This window comes from Dama dama, chromosome 33, assembly GCF_033118175.1.
Source record: "Dama dama isolate Ldn47 chromosome 33, ASM3311817v1, whole genome shotgun sequence".
NCBI classification, from domain to species: domain Eukaryota; kingdom Metazoa; phylum Chordata; class Mammalia; order Artiodactyla; family Cervidae; genus Dama; species Dama dama.
The window spans coordinates 25,762,858-25,781,435 of NC_083713.1; the positions used below are offsets into that span (position 1 = coordinate 25,762,858).

Below are 18,578 nucleotides of genomic sequence, written 5' to 3' on the forward strand. Positions count from 1 at the left end.
ATTTGGCTTTCCTTTGTCTGTTTTCTTCTCCTTTTTTTAATTGGAAAAAAAAAACTAATAGAGCCAAATATAAGATGGTACCACTGTTTTCTCCTTCTTTTGTATAATCTTGTTGCGTGTCTCTACATAAGCTGTTCTGGCCACTCATCATAGTAACCAGCTGGGCCATTTCACCTGCTGGAGCCATTAAAGAGGACTCTCTCCCCCTAGATTAATCCCCTCCGACATTAGTTTTTTGCACTGACAACTGGAGCAGGCATTCAGAATTTGCAGGTGGCCAGTGTGACGCACATAATTGCCTACAATTTTAGGCAATGAATAAAAATGGTCTACATTACTTGTCAAAGGTTGTATATGCAGTGCCAAGTGAGATCTATGGGAAGCCTTTTAGGGTTTAAAGAACAGTTAATAGCAAGGCTGCACAGGGCTTTTTTAATCATAATGCATTTGTAATATAGCACTTTGATCTTCTCCTTGTAGGAAATGGTGTTACATTAGCCACTTTTAAACATTTATGAGTGAAATTCAGTTATAGAAGAGTAAAAGTGATTATTCTTAAGCAGAACATGTTAGATTTCATTAAAAGTTTTTAGCTTGCCCCTTCCTTGTTAAAGTCTGTGGGAAGTCTTTTTCCTGGAGGGTTTCAAATCAGGATCTAAGGATATAGAGCTTTTTCCTTATTTTTCCTGTTGGTAACAGCAAGATTTGTAAGGAAGGTATACTAAATATTGAGGTAATTTAATAAGTAGATATTTATAGAAGACTCACTGATTTATGATAAAGTAACATACATCAATGAAAATCTAAGAACTCTATTACTAATAATTGTATCTTACAATAAAATTTGAGAAATGAATATTTAAAACATACTCATAAGTTACCTTTAACAACAACAACAAAAAACAGATGACTCTCAAATGCACTTCTTCTCGAAGAGCTAAGTTTGACCTTTCAGACCCAAGAGCCTTTTATTAACACCTGCCTGTAAGGAGAACCTTGCCACACGCAGCTTTTAGATTCAGAACCACAAAACTGATGAGGAAAGGCTTGAAGGGTTCAGTTTGTGTCACTTGCTGTTTGCCGTTTCCATTTCACAGATGATTAATCTTTCTGTGAAGAAAGGCCAGAGAAACAAAGCACATTGGGCTCTTCCTGCAGTTACTCCTTCTGAATGCACACTAGCTTGCTAACTAAAAGGCCTTTAGATTTCCAGCAGAGAGAGATGTTCTGAAAGTGAATGCAGCTGGTTGGAGGTCACCAGTGCAGGGCTCTTGCCATTGTGTAATGGAGGCTTTGGCAGGTTGTGGGAGGGTGGGGGTTTGGAGCCAGGGACAGGAGAAGTGGGCAGGGAGGAGGTGTCGGCAAAAAATTAATTCAGAATTAAAAGGGTTTTGGTCAGCTGATTTAATATTTTGGAGGCTAGATCATCAATAATAGGCTCAATTTCATCTATTTTGTTTTTCTTTTTAAGGAAAAATTATAATTCAGTATTTCTCTAGTATCCCCCCATTTCCTAATTAATAGCATGTTAATCTTGCAATTAACATTACTCAATAGTATTGATATATTATTAACTCTTGTAGACTTTGGTGTGTTTTAATTGTCTTGAAAATTTTTAAGATTATTACTGACTTTGCTAGTATTCCACATTTCACATGTTAAAATGTTAATGCCACATTAATGTTTCATTGCTATTTGGTTTTTTAATAAGATATTGAAAATGATTATCTGTGTGACTCAGTTCTCTTTTCATAAAAAAAGTTGACTTTATTTTTATTTTGAGGGTTTGAAAGCTTTTAATTTTAATATTTAGTATCTAAATGCTTAGTATTCATCTTGTATTTACTTTTTTCCCAATTGTATGTAGGACATAATGTGCAAAGTCAAATCCTGGGTTATAGATCAAAAGAAACCTGTTCGATTCTATCATGATTGGAATGACAAAGAGGTAAGTTATAAATATGATGCCATCTGTTATTACCTTTGATTTCTTAGAGAACAAGTTAAAGTTGTCATTATTTTTCATTTATTATTATGCCTAGTAAAACTTTATTTCTCTCAGTGATTTCTTATTCCCAAACTTGTTATTTTTTTCTTTTCCTCTACTCCTGATATTTCATGACAACTAATCTTTAAGAAACAAAATCTATAAAAATAAAAATGGCTACTTGTTTAAATAGAATTTTCTTTCAAGTTCTTCAATGACTTTATTTACTCAGCTTTTAAAAAGGATTCTTTTTCTGTCTCCCACTTTAGATTGAAGTATTGAATAAACACTTATTTCTGACTTCAAAACCAATGGTCTACTTGGTTAATCTTTCCGAAAAAGACTACATTAGAAAGAAAAACAAATGGTAAGTTTTTTTTCTCTCCAGATATACCCTCACATTTATCTATACACATGCAAACACACACATATGTACTTACTGCTGTGTCTGATTTTAATACATTTCTCCTTATTATTAAAAACTTTAAAATGGAAGGGAAAGCTTTGCCTGTTGTTAACATTTTGAGATGAGTCTCTGAATGATTTACACTGAGAGAACTTAAAAGGGGAGAAAAGGAATACATTAGGCAGTATCAAATTATATATATTTAATTATCAAACTTAAATTGAGTAGACATTGATGTTTTTTCCTGTGCAAAATGAGAATAAATGTAGTTAGAGCAATAAAACTTTTTAATCTAGGGTATTTTAACTTTGTTGATGTTTTATATGACTTTAAAATACCTGCTTGGGATCGTAGCTGGACATAAGTTTTAAAATCCAGATTGAATGCTTTAAAAACATTTTTTTAAATTAAAAATACTCTATGGTGGAGGGAAAGATCAGGTATTTGTTTAAAATATACAAACGTAAAAATGATGCACTCATGTATTGATTGTCATTTTTGACCTGTAACCAAAATGTGCAAGTTTTCCTTTTTGTTCACTTGTAGCTTCAAAAAATCATATGTTCATGTAACATAAGGGCATGTACACATTTGGCATCATACTCACTGGAGTCTCAGTATTTTATGCTATTAAGCCTACAAGCCAAAGCTATCCAAAGCAAAATATCTGAATTCTCCTAAAATATATTGTCGTTTTTTCCCCTGTACTTCATTAAGTACTTAGATGCACATGGTTTCAATTTTCCATTAAAAATTCTCATTTCCATATGATATCAAAGAGTGAGAAGCTTTAAACTGAAAAATAAACATTCATAGACTGGAAGCCAAAACAATAATTAATGTCAGATGGTTAACTCCAATAAATCATTAGAATAAATTCTGTGAAATTACTGCAACTAAAAATGCCCTCTTGATATTACTGTAAGACAGTGTGTATTCCTGATAGGAAACTGAATTTGGCCTCTTTATTGGTAATGTTCCAGAAAGCGTAAACCTGACATGAAATTTTAGTTCTGACTGGTCAGTATCCTCTAATAGATAATTAACTTTAAAATAAATCGTTCTTATTTCTTATATAAAATTCTTATAAATTTCATGATTGATATGTTAAAAATTGTTACCTTTGGGAATGAATTTTAAAATATATTATTTGACTTCCGTTAGTAAATCTCATTGTAGTACGAATGGTAAGGTTTCCTGAGGCTCGGTGAAACAATACAGACATCAAAGTTTACATGAAAAGGGATGAGTCAGTTTCCTTGCCCAAAGGGGCTTCTCACACCTGTATTTGGATGATTACAGGTAGAACTCCCTGGCTCTAATTGTATAGTAAATACCATTTCCCAGACCCTAATGGTAGACAGACTGCTTGGGAGACGCCAGTCTGTGATTTAGCTGTCGCCAGACACCCCATGTTTTTTGTGAGACCAGTTGTGATGATGATATGGTTATAGCCAATTGAAAGTAAACTCTTGTCTAAATAGCAAATTTTAATTTATAAAAATGTAGAGGTATGGATGATCCTATTTATAAACCAAATTTTGGATTTTATGTGTAACTAATGATCTGGTTTGGGGGAGTATGTATGTTTGGTGGAGGTTGCCGGTGGGGGGGTGGGTCGGATCTTGTGGAAGTTAGTGTAATTGTAGCTGAAAGATCAAAGACTGGGTAACTGAGTGATGTTCCAGAAGAGAATTTACCACATAGCCATTTTCTATACAGTTTCTGCCGCCTGCTGTTCCTATTTTCCCTCAAGCTAGCCATTGACTACCCCCTGTGCATCCCTGCTCGTAAAAAATGATTGAGGAAGTATTTGTCATGTATTTATGAGTGGGAAACATTGTGTGATAGGGAATGGCATCTACTGGAGCCAGAAAGATTGCCATTTTCCTTTCATTCAGCCACTCTGCTACAGCTTTAAATCCTCTGTTTATGCAACACAGCCTTTGTATTAAAGTGCAGCATAAATTTTTATTATGAAGGATATGAACACTAGGTTTTCATCACTTATAACATTGTGAGCAGATGTCAATAGTTAAAATATATTTTAATTGCTAAATCCTTTAAATTTGTGTTAGCATCTTGTTCTTTGGTAATGTTTATATCTCAGCTCCATTTGCATTAGTTGCTCCCTTAGCAGAAGAAAAGGGTTTTTTTTTTAAGGTTATTAAGTAATATAATGTAGCAAATTAAAACCGAGGCAGGAAGCAGTAATAAATATTTTCGTGGGTCTTTTAGATCTGGAAAACTATTTTAAATGGTTCAGGGAAGAGGAGGAACAGTGTGATTCTGGCCACAAGAGGAAGACTAAAACTATATCTTAATTACTAAAATTCACTTTAAATTTAAATGTTAACGTGTTATTTTTCAATCCTAGGAAAGAAGGAAACATTTTGAAAGATAAGTCTATTGTGCTACTGAGTAGGTGTGTTGAACTTTTTGAAAGATGTAAACACCAGAATGGCCCCAAGTATCACTGATTTTATCAATGTTGAATTAGTCATTTCATTCATTTATGATTAAGGCCTAGCCCCTGAAGAAAAGCTAACATGGCAGCTAGGTTAGTTAACAGGTGAGTTGTGATCAGATGACAGTAAGCAAGGTGTTACAAGGGAAATCCACAGAAACCTTTATTATTATTATATATTGTTATGCTTTGAATGACTAAAACTATGCAGCCATTGTTATTATGTTGTTGTCGTTGTTGTCTTTGGCAGATGTCAGTGATTTTTTAACACTTGAGGATTTCATATATTAAACATGATCGGTTACTTATAACTATGATTTATTACATGCAGTATTAATTTTCATTTGAGATTGCCTGCTAAATCATGGTGTCAAGCAGGTATAGGACATTAGTCCTGCCAAACAGTTACTTAATTAGGGAGAGTAAATTGCAGTCTTTGCATGTTTGTTGCTCTGTTAGTATATGCTAACTAATTATGAAATCTGCAGAACAAACTAATTTTGTGCACCTACATAGCTTTCTATTATGCTTCATTTTCGTGTTCTCTTGTCCCCATCCTTCTTAAAACTGTTAATAAAGGATAATTTTATTTTATTGTTTATTATACTACATATTTATATTCAACTGAAAAGTATAACTAAAATTTAAGACATTCAGACTTCTTGTGTGCCTGTGTGTTTTTATAAACATGCATTTGCATATGCCCTGGTGGGCTTGTGGTCACGGAACATTATTCTCTAATATTACATAAATCAATTAATCTGAGTGTTGAAATTTATTTGATAGGTAGACCGGACTTGCAAAGTCTTCTAAGCTATTATATAATGAAGGGCAATGTGTCAGGTTCACTAAATGAATTTTGAATAGAAAAATGTTTTATTAATTTTTATTTTTCTATGATTCAGTCTTTCTTATCCCAGCTTTTCTGTTTTTGTTCATTTTCCACATAATTTGTAACTAACAACTAAACATAGTTTGGCAATACTGTACAGTGTGTACCTGGCCAAGGAGAGAATCATGGAATAAGCCCAATATTTCCTTGACTTTTTGAACTATATGTAAGAATCACAGGTATTACATCTCAGCAGTTATTTACAAAGGGGGGAGTGTGAACATTTTTGCATATAATTTTTCATGTGTACTTAGTCGCTCAGTCACGTCCAACTCTTTGTGACCCCTTGGACTGTAGCCTGCCAGGCTCTCTGTCCATGGGTATTCTCCAGGCAAGAATACTGAGGTGGGTTGCCATGCCCTCCTTCAAGGGATCTTGCCAACACAGGGCTCAAACCCAGGTCTCCCGCATTATAGGCGGATTCTTTACTGTCTGAGCCACCGGGGAAGCCCAGTTTTTTTTGTTTTTTTTTATGTATATATAACATAAAACAAAACTATATTCATGTATTTTACATGCTATTCAGGGAAAAAAATACCTTTCAGATATATAGGAATAGTTTGAGCTGTAGTATCTATTGGTCTCTTAGGCTTTCTTGTATAAGCTCATCATATATTCACAAAAAGTATGGATGTTGACACATGAGCACACTTTACACAGCTCCTGTAATTACTGCTGTTCCTACAGGTATTTAGTTGTTTGTCAGCTCTCCATGGAGGTAATACTGAATGATCATCTGCCATACCGTGAGCCTTAGGTTTTATTTTCCGATTTATCGTAGGAGGTCTGACAGAAGTTGTTCTACCTAGTTCATCCTTGAACATTGTTCTCCACAATACATATTATGTACATTTCCATTATGTCTTATCAATAGGAGTAGTATTCACCACTATAGGAAGATTTGTTTACTGATTTCCATTATTTCAGGCTATACACTTTACATGAGCAAAAGTCCACTTCCACAATTATATTTCTAGAAGGTTTATATAACCTTCTTCACACAGCATTTTCTTGGATTTTCAGGAATGCTGTGATGTATTCTGTAAAACTCTTATGAGGAGTCTTCAATTTCTGACAAGATTATTCACTGAAGCTAGAAATTTAACATAGATTTACTGCTTTGAAAAAAAATCATTGTTGTACATTTGATTTACTTGAAACAAATAAAATGGGAATGATTAATTATTCTTAAATAAATTATTCATTTTAGTTCAGGAAGCTTCTCAAATAGATATAAAATTAGGTTCAATTCATGTAAAGTTTTCAGGAATATACCCTAGTATCTAAAGCAAGATTCACAAGTATAAGATTTTTTTAAAATGTTTCACTTTATCATCCACTAGTCTGGCAAAGTAAAACCCCTGAAATATCCATATAGTGTTTCTTTGGGATTATAATTTCTATTTAACATGTGAGAAGTTTTTTAGCTGAATTAAATTTGGAAAGCTATAATTTGTAATTTTTACTAGAGATTGCTTTATGAGGACTACTGCATGTTTTCTTCATTGCCAGATAGAAAAGGGTGGTAAGACAGGTCAAGGGTATTCTGGAAGCCTAAACTGAGCTATTCTTTTTTTCACCATGGGATTGATTAAATTGGTAAATCCTATACAAAAATAGTCTTAATTTTACTGAAGTAAGTTGTAAATGAATCTAAAAAGAAAATATTTTCTTATGACCCCTTTTTGTTTTATATTTTCTTGTTTTTGCTACTGAATAATTATCAATTAGTTGTTTTTTAATTTGTATTATGATAAAGCTTTGAAAGTATCATATGTGCTATGAATTAGGATTTCAAATAATTTCTAGTGAACGGATTTTGTGGAGTTGACTGTTTCTTAATTTTCCTGATCAAAATCTTGAGAGTTGAAAAGAATATACTAAAGCAAGACAATCTTTTAATTACAAAACATGGAAGGCTGAAAAAAGTAGGAGGGAAAAGACCTTTAGCCATTCAGGAGTGCTTTTATTTGAAATGCCCTTTGGAATTTGTAAATATATGTATATGTCATAATACTTATGAACTTTCCTGGTTTTCATTGAATTGTTTTGGGTTACTAGTTCACAGTTTCATAGTCCTGTCAAAGATATTATTACCCTAAAGCACATAGTCATGATGAAACCAAATTGCACGTCTTATGCCATATTTGAAAAAGGTAATTACAGAAGAAAGCACATCTTTTTATATGGATATAATGCTATTGACCCACCATATTAGGCATGGTAGGAATTGCCCCTGGCCTATTTTTCTTTTTGCCCAGTACAGTTTATAGACAATAATTTCTCTTTGCAAGATTGTTCATTGAATTTGAGAAAGAGATACTTTTGGGAGAGTCAGTTTTTATCTTCATTAGCACCATCTGTTGACTTACTGATTTATGAGCAATATGCTTTATCAAATGTGTCAGGACTTTCATCTTTTTAAAGTAGCTGAAGAATTTCACTGTATATATTAATAATAGGGAGAAGTTTTACAAATTTTCTTCTAGCTTTAAGAGAATAAAGCTCCTTTAAAAAAACAAGTGTTCTCTAGGATTCTCTTATGAAATTAAAACATATATTCTCCATACATGCACACACACACATATATATATAAACTAGGAAATGAAAGGCAAACTTTGGCATATAGCTATATAATGTTTCTCAGATCACAAGTGATTCTCATGTACACAGAAGTTTCTCTGCCTCTCTACCTGACTCTGGTGAATACTGCAAGTTTTGTTGTTATTCTTAAAATCTGTGTCCCCATAGATTAAGGATGGCTGAGTTAGATTTTGTTTCTAAAACTATGAGTTGAGGTGAACTACACTCATTAAATGGGAGTTTTGAATAGTAGTTGGTAAAGGTATAGAGGAGAATGTTGAAGCCCCCGAATCTTAGGACTGTTGGTGATAAGAGGGCAGGGCCTTGTGAAGACTGAGGAAGGGAGTCTCACTGCAGTCAAAGTGATCTCAGTAACATTGTTTCCCGGGAGAAGGCTGCAGCAAAAGAAGGGCGAGAGGCCATCTGGGGCGGCTTCGGTGTTGCGCCTGGTGTCCTTAGGCAGGACAGGAGTGTTACTTTCTGTGTTGCGCCTGGTGTCCTTAGGCAGGACAGGAGTGTTACTTTCTGTGTTGCGCCTGGTGTCCTTAGGCAGGACAGGAGTGTTACTTTCTGTGTTGCGCCTGGTGTCCTTAGGCAGGACAGGAGTGTTACTTTCTGTGCCCTTCTCTTCTGTGGGCTCTCCTGGGTCCCCAGTCATAGATCTACCTTTGGAGATGCTGGTGTAGTCTAACTATATTGTAAGTTCAGTAGACTTCTGAAGGCTAGATCAAAATGCTGGATACCATTGATAACATTGGTTCTACAAGGAAAGTGAGTTCTAAGAAACTTAGAGCATAAAGTCTATTTATAAATTAGGTAGTATGTTATCAGGAATTTTGGTGTATTAAGAATACAACTACTTTAGAATTTGAAATGCTAGTGTTGTGGTCCTTATTTGATGCTAACTGGTTCTTTGACCTCAGGCAAATGATAGCCTTTTAGTATTGAAGACAGTTCACCAGAATGTTCACATAAAATGTGTTCTGTATAAACAGTATTTCCCAAATTTAATTAGCATAAATCAAAAAGAATACAGTAATAGAAAAGGGACTTGTTAAGTCTTCTACGTGTGTCTTTGGGGGGTACATTCTCTTGTTTTTTCTTTCCATTATGTAGATAATGGGAAAAATGCATGCTTTGAGACAATTGTCATCCAAAACAAACTGAGAACTGTCTCTATTGTGCAGTATGGGTAGCAGTAAGAGCCTTATCACCTCCATCTTCCACAGGGTTCTGCCCTCATCTCATACTCAGGTTAGGCCCTGTGACTTCATCATTTGCAGTGTAGAGGATTTTATTGTCATTCAAAAGAAGAGATGCCTACGCAGATTTCTTCTCAATTCTCATATGTAGGTTTATCATAGTAGGATTTTTTTCTAACCGTGGGACAGTCCAGAGCATTCCTGAGGTTACAGGTACACAATTCATGAGCAACTTTTCTGGATTGAATTGATGATGAGACCTGGCCTTTGCCCTGCTCTCATTCCCACTCCATACCGCTACCCCTTGAAAATAAGTCTTTTTTGGATGTTACCACGCTGTTGTCTTTCTCACAGTGGGCAGCTATTGCTCTGGCTAGAATGAGAACAAAGTGGAAATAAAACTTACTTGTAGAATTGGCATGTCTATATTGGAAGCTAGTTACATTACTCAAAATATTACACTTCCTTATTCTAAATTGCCTAGAAAGCATTTCCCCATCAAAAACATTTGATTACAAAATGCCCTCAAAAGCCTACTTAATCCACCAGGTAGTAAAAATAGTACAGTTTGGGTCAAATATATTTTGATATCTGACCATTTTTATTATCAATATTAAAATTCTGCTAAAAAAACATGTTTCAGGATAACTGACATAGGAACTCTGAGTACACCTCTGTCTGTAAACCGGGGGCTACACATTGGTTGTCTTTTTAATGCTTTATCAAGAAGACAATTAGCTTCATAAAAACTGTCATTATGAATTTAAAATTTATAGACTCATATGAAGACTGTGAGCTCATCAAGGAGATAGGTACTATGTTTCCTTTTTCCTTTTCTAAGCAAATAATCATTGAGCCTGACAGAAAAAGCCTTTGCCCCCATAGAGGTTATAGTCTCATGGGATAACAGACAGCTAACAAACAAATATTTAATATAATGTCAAGAAATTATTAGAATCACTTTGCTGTACACCTGAAATAATACAACATTGTTAATCAACTATGCTCCAATATAAATGAAATAAAACATTTTTTTAAAACAAGAAAGAAGAGGTAACCTCAGTGGCTTAACTTATATCACTATTTCACTTGATCATTTTTTTTACTTAATCATTTTTATAAAATATTTCTTCATCTATGTTTATGATACCTTCATTATACTAGTGTATATTTTTGAAATCTCAGAATTAATATTTAAAATTTATAATTTTTCTTCAAAATTATTAACTTGAACTTTTTTCATCATATCTCTCACATTTTAATGTCTTTTCCCCCCATTTCCTTTGCCACAGCCCTATCATATATAATTTTATTGCTCTAAGACTATCACTCTATCTACTTTTTTCAGATAAACCTAGCATGTAGCATAATGCATAACTAAAATTTAGTTAACAGCCAGATTATATTTGCTCAATGAATAATGTTTGGGTGTTATTTATGAGTTGTGAAAATTAGGCTGCCAGAATTTTTTATCTGGTTTCTAAAGTCTGTCTTTTGGAAATTTTGCCTTTCTCATTTCAAAAATAAAATGAGAAAGGTAAAATAAAAATAATAACTGTCTTCCTCATGAAATTGTTATGACTATTATATCAGTTGATACACTTTGATCATTTAGGATAGTAATTGGTACATAGTAAATTCTGCTGCCATAATTTTCAGTGTTTACAAATGAATGAAAAAATAAATGAATTAAATAAGTAAATCAAGGTAACAGGGTGCTGTTTTAGTTAGGGTGGTCAGAGAAGGCCCTTAAGAAGTAAGGGAGTACACATGACAGAGGAGGGATCTGAGGAAAGCTCGGTCTGGAGAGAGGAAACGGCAAATGCAAAGGCAAGTGTGATGGAGCATCGGAAAAAGAGTGTAAAATGTGAAGGCAATCACTTTGTAAGAGCTAATAAATTCTTATTCAAATACATTGCAATTAAAAAGATTAAAACATATCCTAAATGTGTTCAAGTATAATGTGCAGTTATATAGATGATTTATATATGGTATAATTTATATATAGTATAAATTTGCCATTATCAAGGTTGCTGGGAGAAATATCAATAACCTCAGATATGCAGGTGACACCACCCTTATGGCAGAAAGCAAAGAGGAACTAAAGAGCCTCTTGATAAAAGTGAAAGAGGAGAGTGAAAAAGTTGGCTTAGAACTCAACATTCAGAAAACTAAGATCATGGCTTCTGGTCCCATCAGTTCATGACAAATAGATGGGAAACAATGGAAACAGTGACAGACTATTTTTGGGGGCTCTAAAATCACTGCAGATGGTGACTGCAACCATGAAATTAAAAGACGCTTGCTCCTTGGAAGAAAAGTTATGACCAACCTAGACAGCATATTAAAAAGCAGAGACATTACTTTGCCAACAAAGGTCCATCTAGTGAAAGCTGTGGTTTTTCCAGTGGTCATGTATGGATGTGAGAATTGAACTATAAAGAAAGCTGACCACCGAAGAATTGGTGCTTTTGAAGTGTGGTGTTGGAGAAGACTCTTGAGAGTTCTTTGGACTGCAAGGAGATCCAACCAGTCCATTCTAAAGGAGATCAATCCTGGGTGTTCATTGGAAGGACTGATGCTGAAGCTGAAACTCCAGTACTTTGGCCACCTGATGAAAAGAACTGACTTATTTGAAACGACCCTGATGCTGGGAAAGATTGAAGGTGGAAGGAGAAGGGGATGACAGAGGATGAGATGGTTGGATGGCATCACTGACTCGATGGACATGAGTTTGAGTAAGCTCCGGGAGTTGGTGATGGACAGGGAGGCCTGGGTTGCTGCAGTCCATGGGGTCGCAAAGAGTCGGACGTGACTGAGCGACTGAACGGAACTGAGATTTGTTTAAAATTTCATCTTTTCTTTTTGATGCTTGTCTGGCAACTTGATAACCCATACTATTACTGGCAAATCACTTTTAAAAGTCGCTTGATGTATGACCTCAAAGAAGTAGATTGAACTTTACTAAGAGTAACAACCTACATTTGTCAAAACTTTACAGTGTTTCAATTTACATTACTTCATTGGATACTCAGATCTTGAAATGGCCTCAGACACTGTTATTCACCTTGAATTGAGGTTTTACTACAATGAAGCATTTTCATAATTGGATTAAGAGATCTGCATTTTAGTTTACTAATGGGTTAAGCTAACAGATAAATAAGTTTTGTGTTTCCGTTAAAGAGATACAAAAGTGCCTTTTCAGTACTTTAAGTGTTTGTCATTAATATAAAGGGGGTACTCATCAGTATTCCTAGGTCATTATCAACATTTCCTTAGAAATTCTTTAAAGAGAACAGTCTGTGAAAAACATCTTTGAGTTTAGTTCTTTTTGAAATTTAAAAGGACAAGATCAAATAGCATCTGTCTGTTGGTAATTGTGTTTTCCCCAAAGAGCCTATCTGAATGTATGAAACATGAAGGTCACTAGTAGTTTCCATATGTAATTTATATTTAAAATTGTTACCTTTTAAATTGTGCCATTTCACTTTTCTCTGTCCTGTCCCCACCCTCCCATGAAATGACAGTGACTTAGCTTTTCGGGTACCAAACCAAAAGGGGGGCACATAGCAAAGCATCATTATTGAGTTCCTGCTATGTGCCAGGCACCCCTTTGAGTTTAGAAATTGGTGAGATGTTAATGGAAAAGTAGTGAAACATATGAAAATGTTAAGAATATTTATGAAACATAAATATTATCATGCCTATTTTACAGATAAGACAGTTGGAGAGATTAAAAACGTGCCCAGTTTCTTACAGTAGTAGAAGAAATAGACCCATTTGACTAGAATGTTTATGCTAGTCCCACACATGACACTGCAGGATATATTTGTGAATCTTCAGAAATCTTTGAAAATACTGCTTTAATTAACTTCGTGTTCTGCTATGTTTTATCTCAGAAAATATCATCTCTATCAAATTGTTTAGAGTTTTAGTTAATGAAAGGAAACAATTCTCAAGATAAAACTGTGTGCTCTTCTTAGGATAATAAGTTTTAGCTGCTGCCATTTTTGCCTTGCCTTTTAATTTTGTTAACTATATAATATTGTTACAGCAAAATATTTTAGCACCTGCTTTAGCATCCATTTTTAAATATACCACTTATGAAAATTTTGGTGGAGAAAATACAGTGTTTCTCATTGAAGCCCGTATAAAAATTGCATCAAGTTGCCACATCTAAAATAATACTACAGAAAAGACTCTAGGAAACAGCTATAACTATGGATCAGTTCTTATATATTTATATGATAAAAAAGAATTTTCCTTTTTTCTTTCTTCTAGCATACCATGCAGTTTGTTAAGAACTATTCTTCACTGCTGAGATGAGGGAGTTGATATGTAAATGAACAGGGAAATGGGAGACTATCATGCACTAGAACAACAGATAATTAATTCATGCGCCTGAAGTGTTGTTGTGTTCGTAGTAGTCAGCATCAGTCAAGAGGTACTGAACACTTAACTATATGCATTACATTTAAGACTCTCACCAACCTTGTAGAGTAAGAACTATTACTATTTTAAGGAAGGCTAAGCAAGTGTAGCAAGACTGAGAAACTTAGTGAAGAATGGTGCCAAGATTCACACCTAAGCAGTTTCTGTCCAGAGCTCTGGTTCTTTACCACTGCACCGTGCTGTCTCAGCGTTGGGGCACTAGTGATGTTGGAAAGTAGACAAGGCCTGAGACTAGGTAACATACCAGCCACATTCCCTGTCACTATACATTTCATTTAGACATAGTTCATGCCCTATGAAATTTGAGACTAAAAATTCACAATAACCTGGCTAGAGAATGCTAACTGAAGGTAATATAAAAATTTTTATCTGAAACTCTATCTTTATTTTCATGAACTTATCTCTGAAAGCTATTTTCTAAACGTGTACCAATTTAATAGTCCTTTGTAGGGTCAATAACTTAAATAATTTATATATTTTTACATGGAAAATACATGTTATCAGTTCTTTTTGAAGATAAGTACTTTCTTCCACCACTTAGTAGTTTGTGTGTTTGTTTTTAACCACACAGTGATTTGTTCTATTTCCTTACATTTTCAGTAACTTCAGTGTGTTTTTGAGAACTTCCTGGGAGTAGGGAGTTGTGTGTGGATTTCTTTTGTTAACTGAAGTGCAAGCAGATAATTTGTATAATGTTCTGTTCAAATACTATCGTAACAATAGCAATGTAATTGAAAGAACATTATATATGCATATTCATGTTATGTGTATGTCGCCAAAGATCCAAGTCTTGAGCAAAATAATGACTACCATTCGTTGAACGTCTATTATATGCTGCACTTTGGGGCCCTCACATATGTTCTCTCATTTGGTTTAACCGTCACAAAAAGGCAAATATCTACCCAAATATCTGTCTTTCTCTCAAGCACATGAGAGAAAACATTTTAGTTGTATCCTGCTGAAAATCACACAGAAACTCATACCAGCAAGAGTTTTATATAAGCAGGACTCAATATACTCTGGTTGGTTTCCTTATAACCCTTATTTCCTCACCTGTGAAACAGAAAGAATAATAACTTTCTTAGAGAATGAGAATTAAATGAAATATTTTACACATATTAAGTAAAATTATTCTGTGGTAGATAGGTACATTTGTCTTGGAATTTAATTCTCATAATTTGATGAAAAAAGCATGTATTAATATATGATCTATAGTTAACTAATCTGTGGCATTGTAATTGTGCAGTAAATTCTCTTTAACTTTCTGAGTGCTGCTTAAATAAAACACTGCAGTTAGGTTTGCTTCCCAGCAAGTATGAAAGTGAAAGTCACTCAGTCATGTCCAGCTCTTTGTGACCCCATGGACTGTAGCCCGCCAGGCTCCTCAGTCCATTGGATTTTCCAGGCAAGAATACTGGTATGGGTTGCCTTTCCTCCTCCAGGGGATCTTCCCCACCCAGGGATCAAACCCAGGTCTCCCGCATTGCACATGGATTCTTTATGATCAGAGCCGCCAGGGAAGCCCAAGAATACTAGAGTGGGTAGCCTCTCTCTTCTCCAGCGGCTCTTCCTGACCCAGGAAATGAACCAGGGTCTCCTTCATTGCAGGTGGATTCTTTACCAGCTGAGTGTGCATTTATGTAATTTTCACTGGTATACAACCAACGTAGACAACTCTTTTTTTGCACTTTTGGTTGAATGAAAAGTATGCTGTAAATGCAGTCAAGTGTTTCATACTTTCTCTCATGAGCTCAAGTTAAAAAATATCTTAAAAGCATTTTCTAACCTGTTAATTCTCAAGAAATAAAGGATAGCAATTTTCCATTTTCTTCTATTTCTTCTAAATATACAGGTTTTTATTTTCTATAATGTTCTGCCTTCTGAAATTTATAAAGGATAAAGGTCACTTACATTTTCTCTTCCTTTCACTGCATTTTTGTTTCCTTTCTCCTCCTACCAAATATATATATATATTTTAAGGTTTGGGATCCAGTTAAAAATCTATTTAGAAATATAAGTATCAGAGTTTGTATTTGGAGAGATTTTACTGTTTCATGAATGCTTAAGACTTTTGAATGGAACAGTCGCACTTAGAAAATCTTGCTGTTTCTCCTTGTCATTAATCAAGACTAATCTCTATACCTTTCCATCTCTTTCCTAATGGATTTTTCCTTATCTTATCAGCAGGTATGCTGTAATACGTACCATGTAGCTAAGAAAATCAGTGGCTTAAAAAAAAGAAAATCAGTGGTTTACAAGGCAGTTCAGATAGATGTAGACTGAAAAAGAACAGTTTGTAATAATGTTTTTATTACATAAAGTGGTTTTTTCTGAGTCTTTTTTAAAAAATATTGTGTGAAATAGTTTTCATGGAATATTTCTTGCATTGTAGAACTTTACTTCAGGCCAAATCTGTGACAGAAGAAGAGACCAAGAGAGAGAATATGGGGAATATCAACCTTGTACTTCCTTTCCTATGTTAATCGCTCAATCGTGTCCGACTCTTTGTGACTCCATGGACTGTAGCCCGCCAGGCTCCTCAGTCCATGGAATTCTCCAGGCAAGAATACTGGAGTTAGCCATTCCCTTCTCCAGGGATCTTCCCAACCCAGGGATCAAACCTGGGTCTCGCACACTGCAGACAAATTCTTTACAATCTGGGTCACCAGGGAAGCCCTTCCTTTCCTGTGTTCAGAGGTAAACATCTTCGTTGTCTAGATCTCTTGAAATTAGTACTTTTATAAGTTTTTAAATGTTAATTGAATAAATAGTTGAAGTCATATCATTTAATGTTTAAATATGATAAAATAATTGTTTTTCTACAGTTACTCATTTCATGTTTATGATGTATGGTGGGGAATTATTTTAAATCTATTATTAAGTGAAATTTATATTGTTGGCAAAGTTTATATTTTAATGTGACTTGGTGTTGCTTAGAAATCTTGGCCATATAGTTTAAAGACCTTCAGATTATACTGGGACATTCTTAACAGCTTTACAATCTTGGAAAACTAAAACAAAAGAAAAACCAGTGCCTACTTATTATTCCTAGCTATATGCAGGCAAACATGTGTATAACTTAGCTGATAGTAACAACTTTCTTATTATTTATCACTTACAGAGGTTTTTTTTTGGTAAAATATTTAGTTACACAATTTGCTGTCTTATGGTTATTTCAGTGCCCTATTGACATCAAGGGTTACTGATTGTTGTATTAGTAGTTCCTGACAAATAGAAATTATTTGATATGCTAAGCCATTTCTGACAGAAGATATAAAGTTTTGACAAACATGTATGGCACAGCAAGTGTCCAATTCTAAAGAGCAAAATAAATGCAAACCACCATTATGGTGAACACAAACAGCCTGAAAGCAAGTTATCAGTAAGCAAATAATTGTTGAACTGTTATGAATGGAATAGGATGTTGAAATAGGGCATGATTGGCTGATGTTACATATGTCCTTGATTACCTTCCCTGTGCTTTTATCCTAATAAGTGACATTCTTTGTATTCCCTTGGATGGCTAGACAGTCTGACACTGAAGAAGAATAAATATTGCATGTGGTACACATTAAGCTGTCATCCAAGACAGCATTTATAAAAAGTAACTGGAGAAATTCATAAGAAATTCTGCACTGCTACAGTTTCCTGGCTCCAGTCATAATTGTCAAAGTTCTTGACACATTCAGGTCTTCAGAAATGATTTAGGTTTACAGTGGCTTGGTGTATGAATAATTATTAAGGATTTGTGTTCCCATATTGCCTTAGGATGTTAATGTTAGTTACTCAAATGTTGTATTTTATGGTAATTTTCATTTTAAGAAGTGTCTCCACATTGGTAGTAGTGACATATCTTCCATCTTATGGTCTTCCTTAAAAGGATTTTAGACAATTCATATATTTGAAAGGAAGAACAGGAGTTTTTAAATGCTTAGTTTATCTTTAATCTGTTGGAAAATATTGCTTGCTTGTGTTTAGTGCAGGCAAATAAGTTTCAAAGTAAGTATTTTTGTTTTTCTTCTCCAGCAGCATTGGAAAGCCTTCAAATGGTCCAAGTGTTTTCAAGTTATTTCCAAAAAGCCAAATCACTCCTTGGTGTTTTATTTAGGAGCCTGTTGGGCTACAGTCCATGGGGTCACAAAAGAGTTGGACATGACTTAGCAACTAAACAACAACAACATGTTCTTAATTCACATACTTTTGTAATTTTAATATAGTTTTTTAAGGCAGAGGAGTATTTTGTTTATTTCAGTCATTATTATCTCTTAAAATTTCTTTCTGGAGGAAGATGTGTAAAAGATATAATATCATACAAAAATAAGCATACCTAAATACAGAAATAAGTTACAAATGCATATTTAGGCAAGCATTTTTTAAACTCTTCTTACTTTTCCTAAACTAAAACACTTCTCCCTTTTTTATCCTTTCTATGTGGTATGTCACATAGTAACTGAAGGTTGCCAGAAAATTTTCTTTTTTATATTTCTGTAACCTGGCACGTTATTCTAAGTCTTTTGAAGTTGAGTAATTAGTATTCCCGTTCTATAATCTAATCAAGAATATAACATATTCTATCAGCTGATTACTAG

General features: G+C 34.3%; 1 protein-coding gene across 2 annotated transcripts in view; it reads left to right on the plus strand.

Moving 5' to 3' along the window:
- The window catches only part of OLA1 (Obg like ATPase 1), a 156,203-nt gene that overhangs the window by 108,483 nt on the left and 29,142 nt on the right, over positions 1 to 18,578 (plus strand). Inside the window, exons 6-8 of one of the 2 annotated variants that reach the window (XM_061135793.1) lie at positions 1,868 to 1,948; positions 2,257 to 2,354; positions 4,771 to 4,818. In XM_061135793.1, the coding sequence (XP_060991776.1) occupies positions 1,868 to 1,948; positions 2,257 to 2,354; positions 4,771 to 4,818 (227 nt within the window). The remainder of the gene's footprint in view (positions 1 to 1,867; positions 1,949 to 2,256; positions 2,355 to 4,770; positions 4,819 to 18,578) is intronic. The other variant, XM_061135794.1, reaches the window with a different exon arrangement.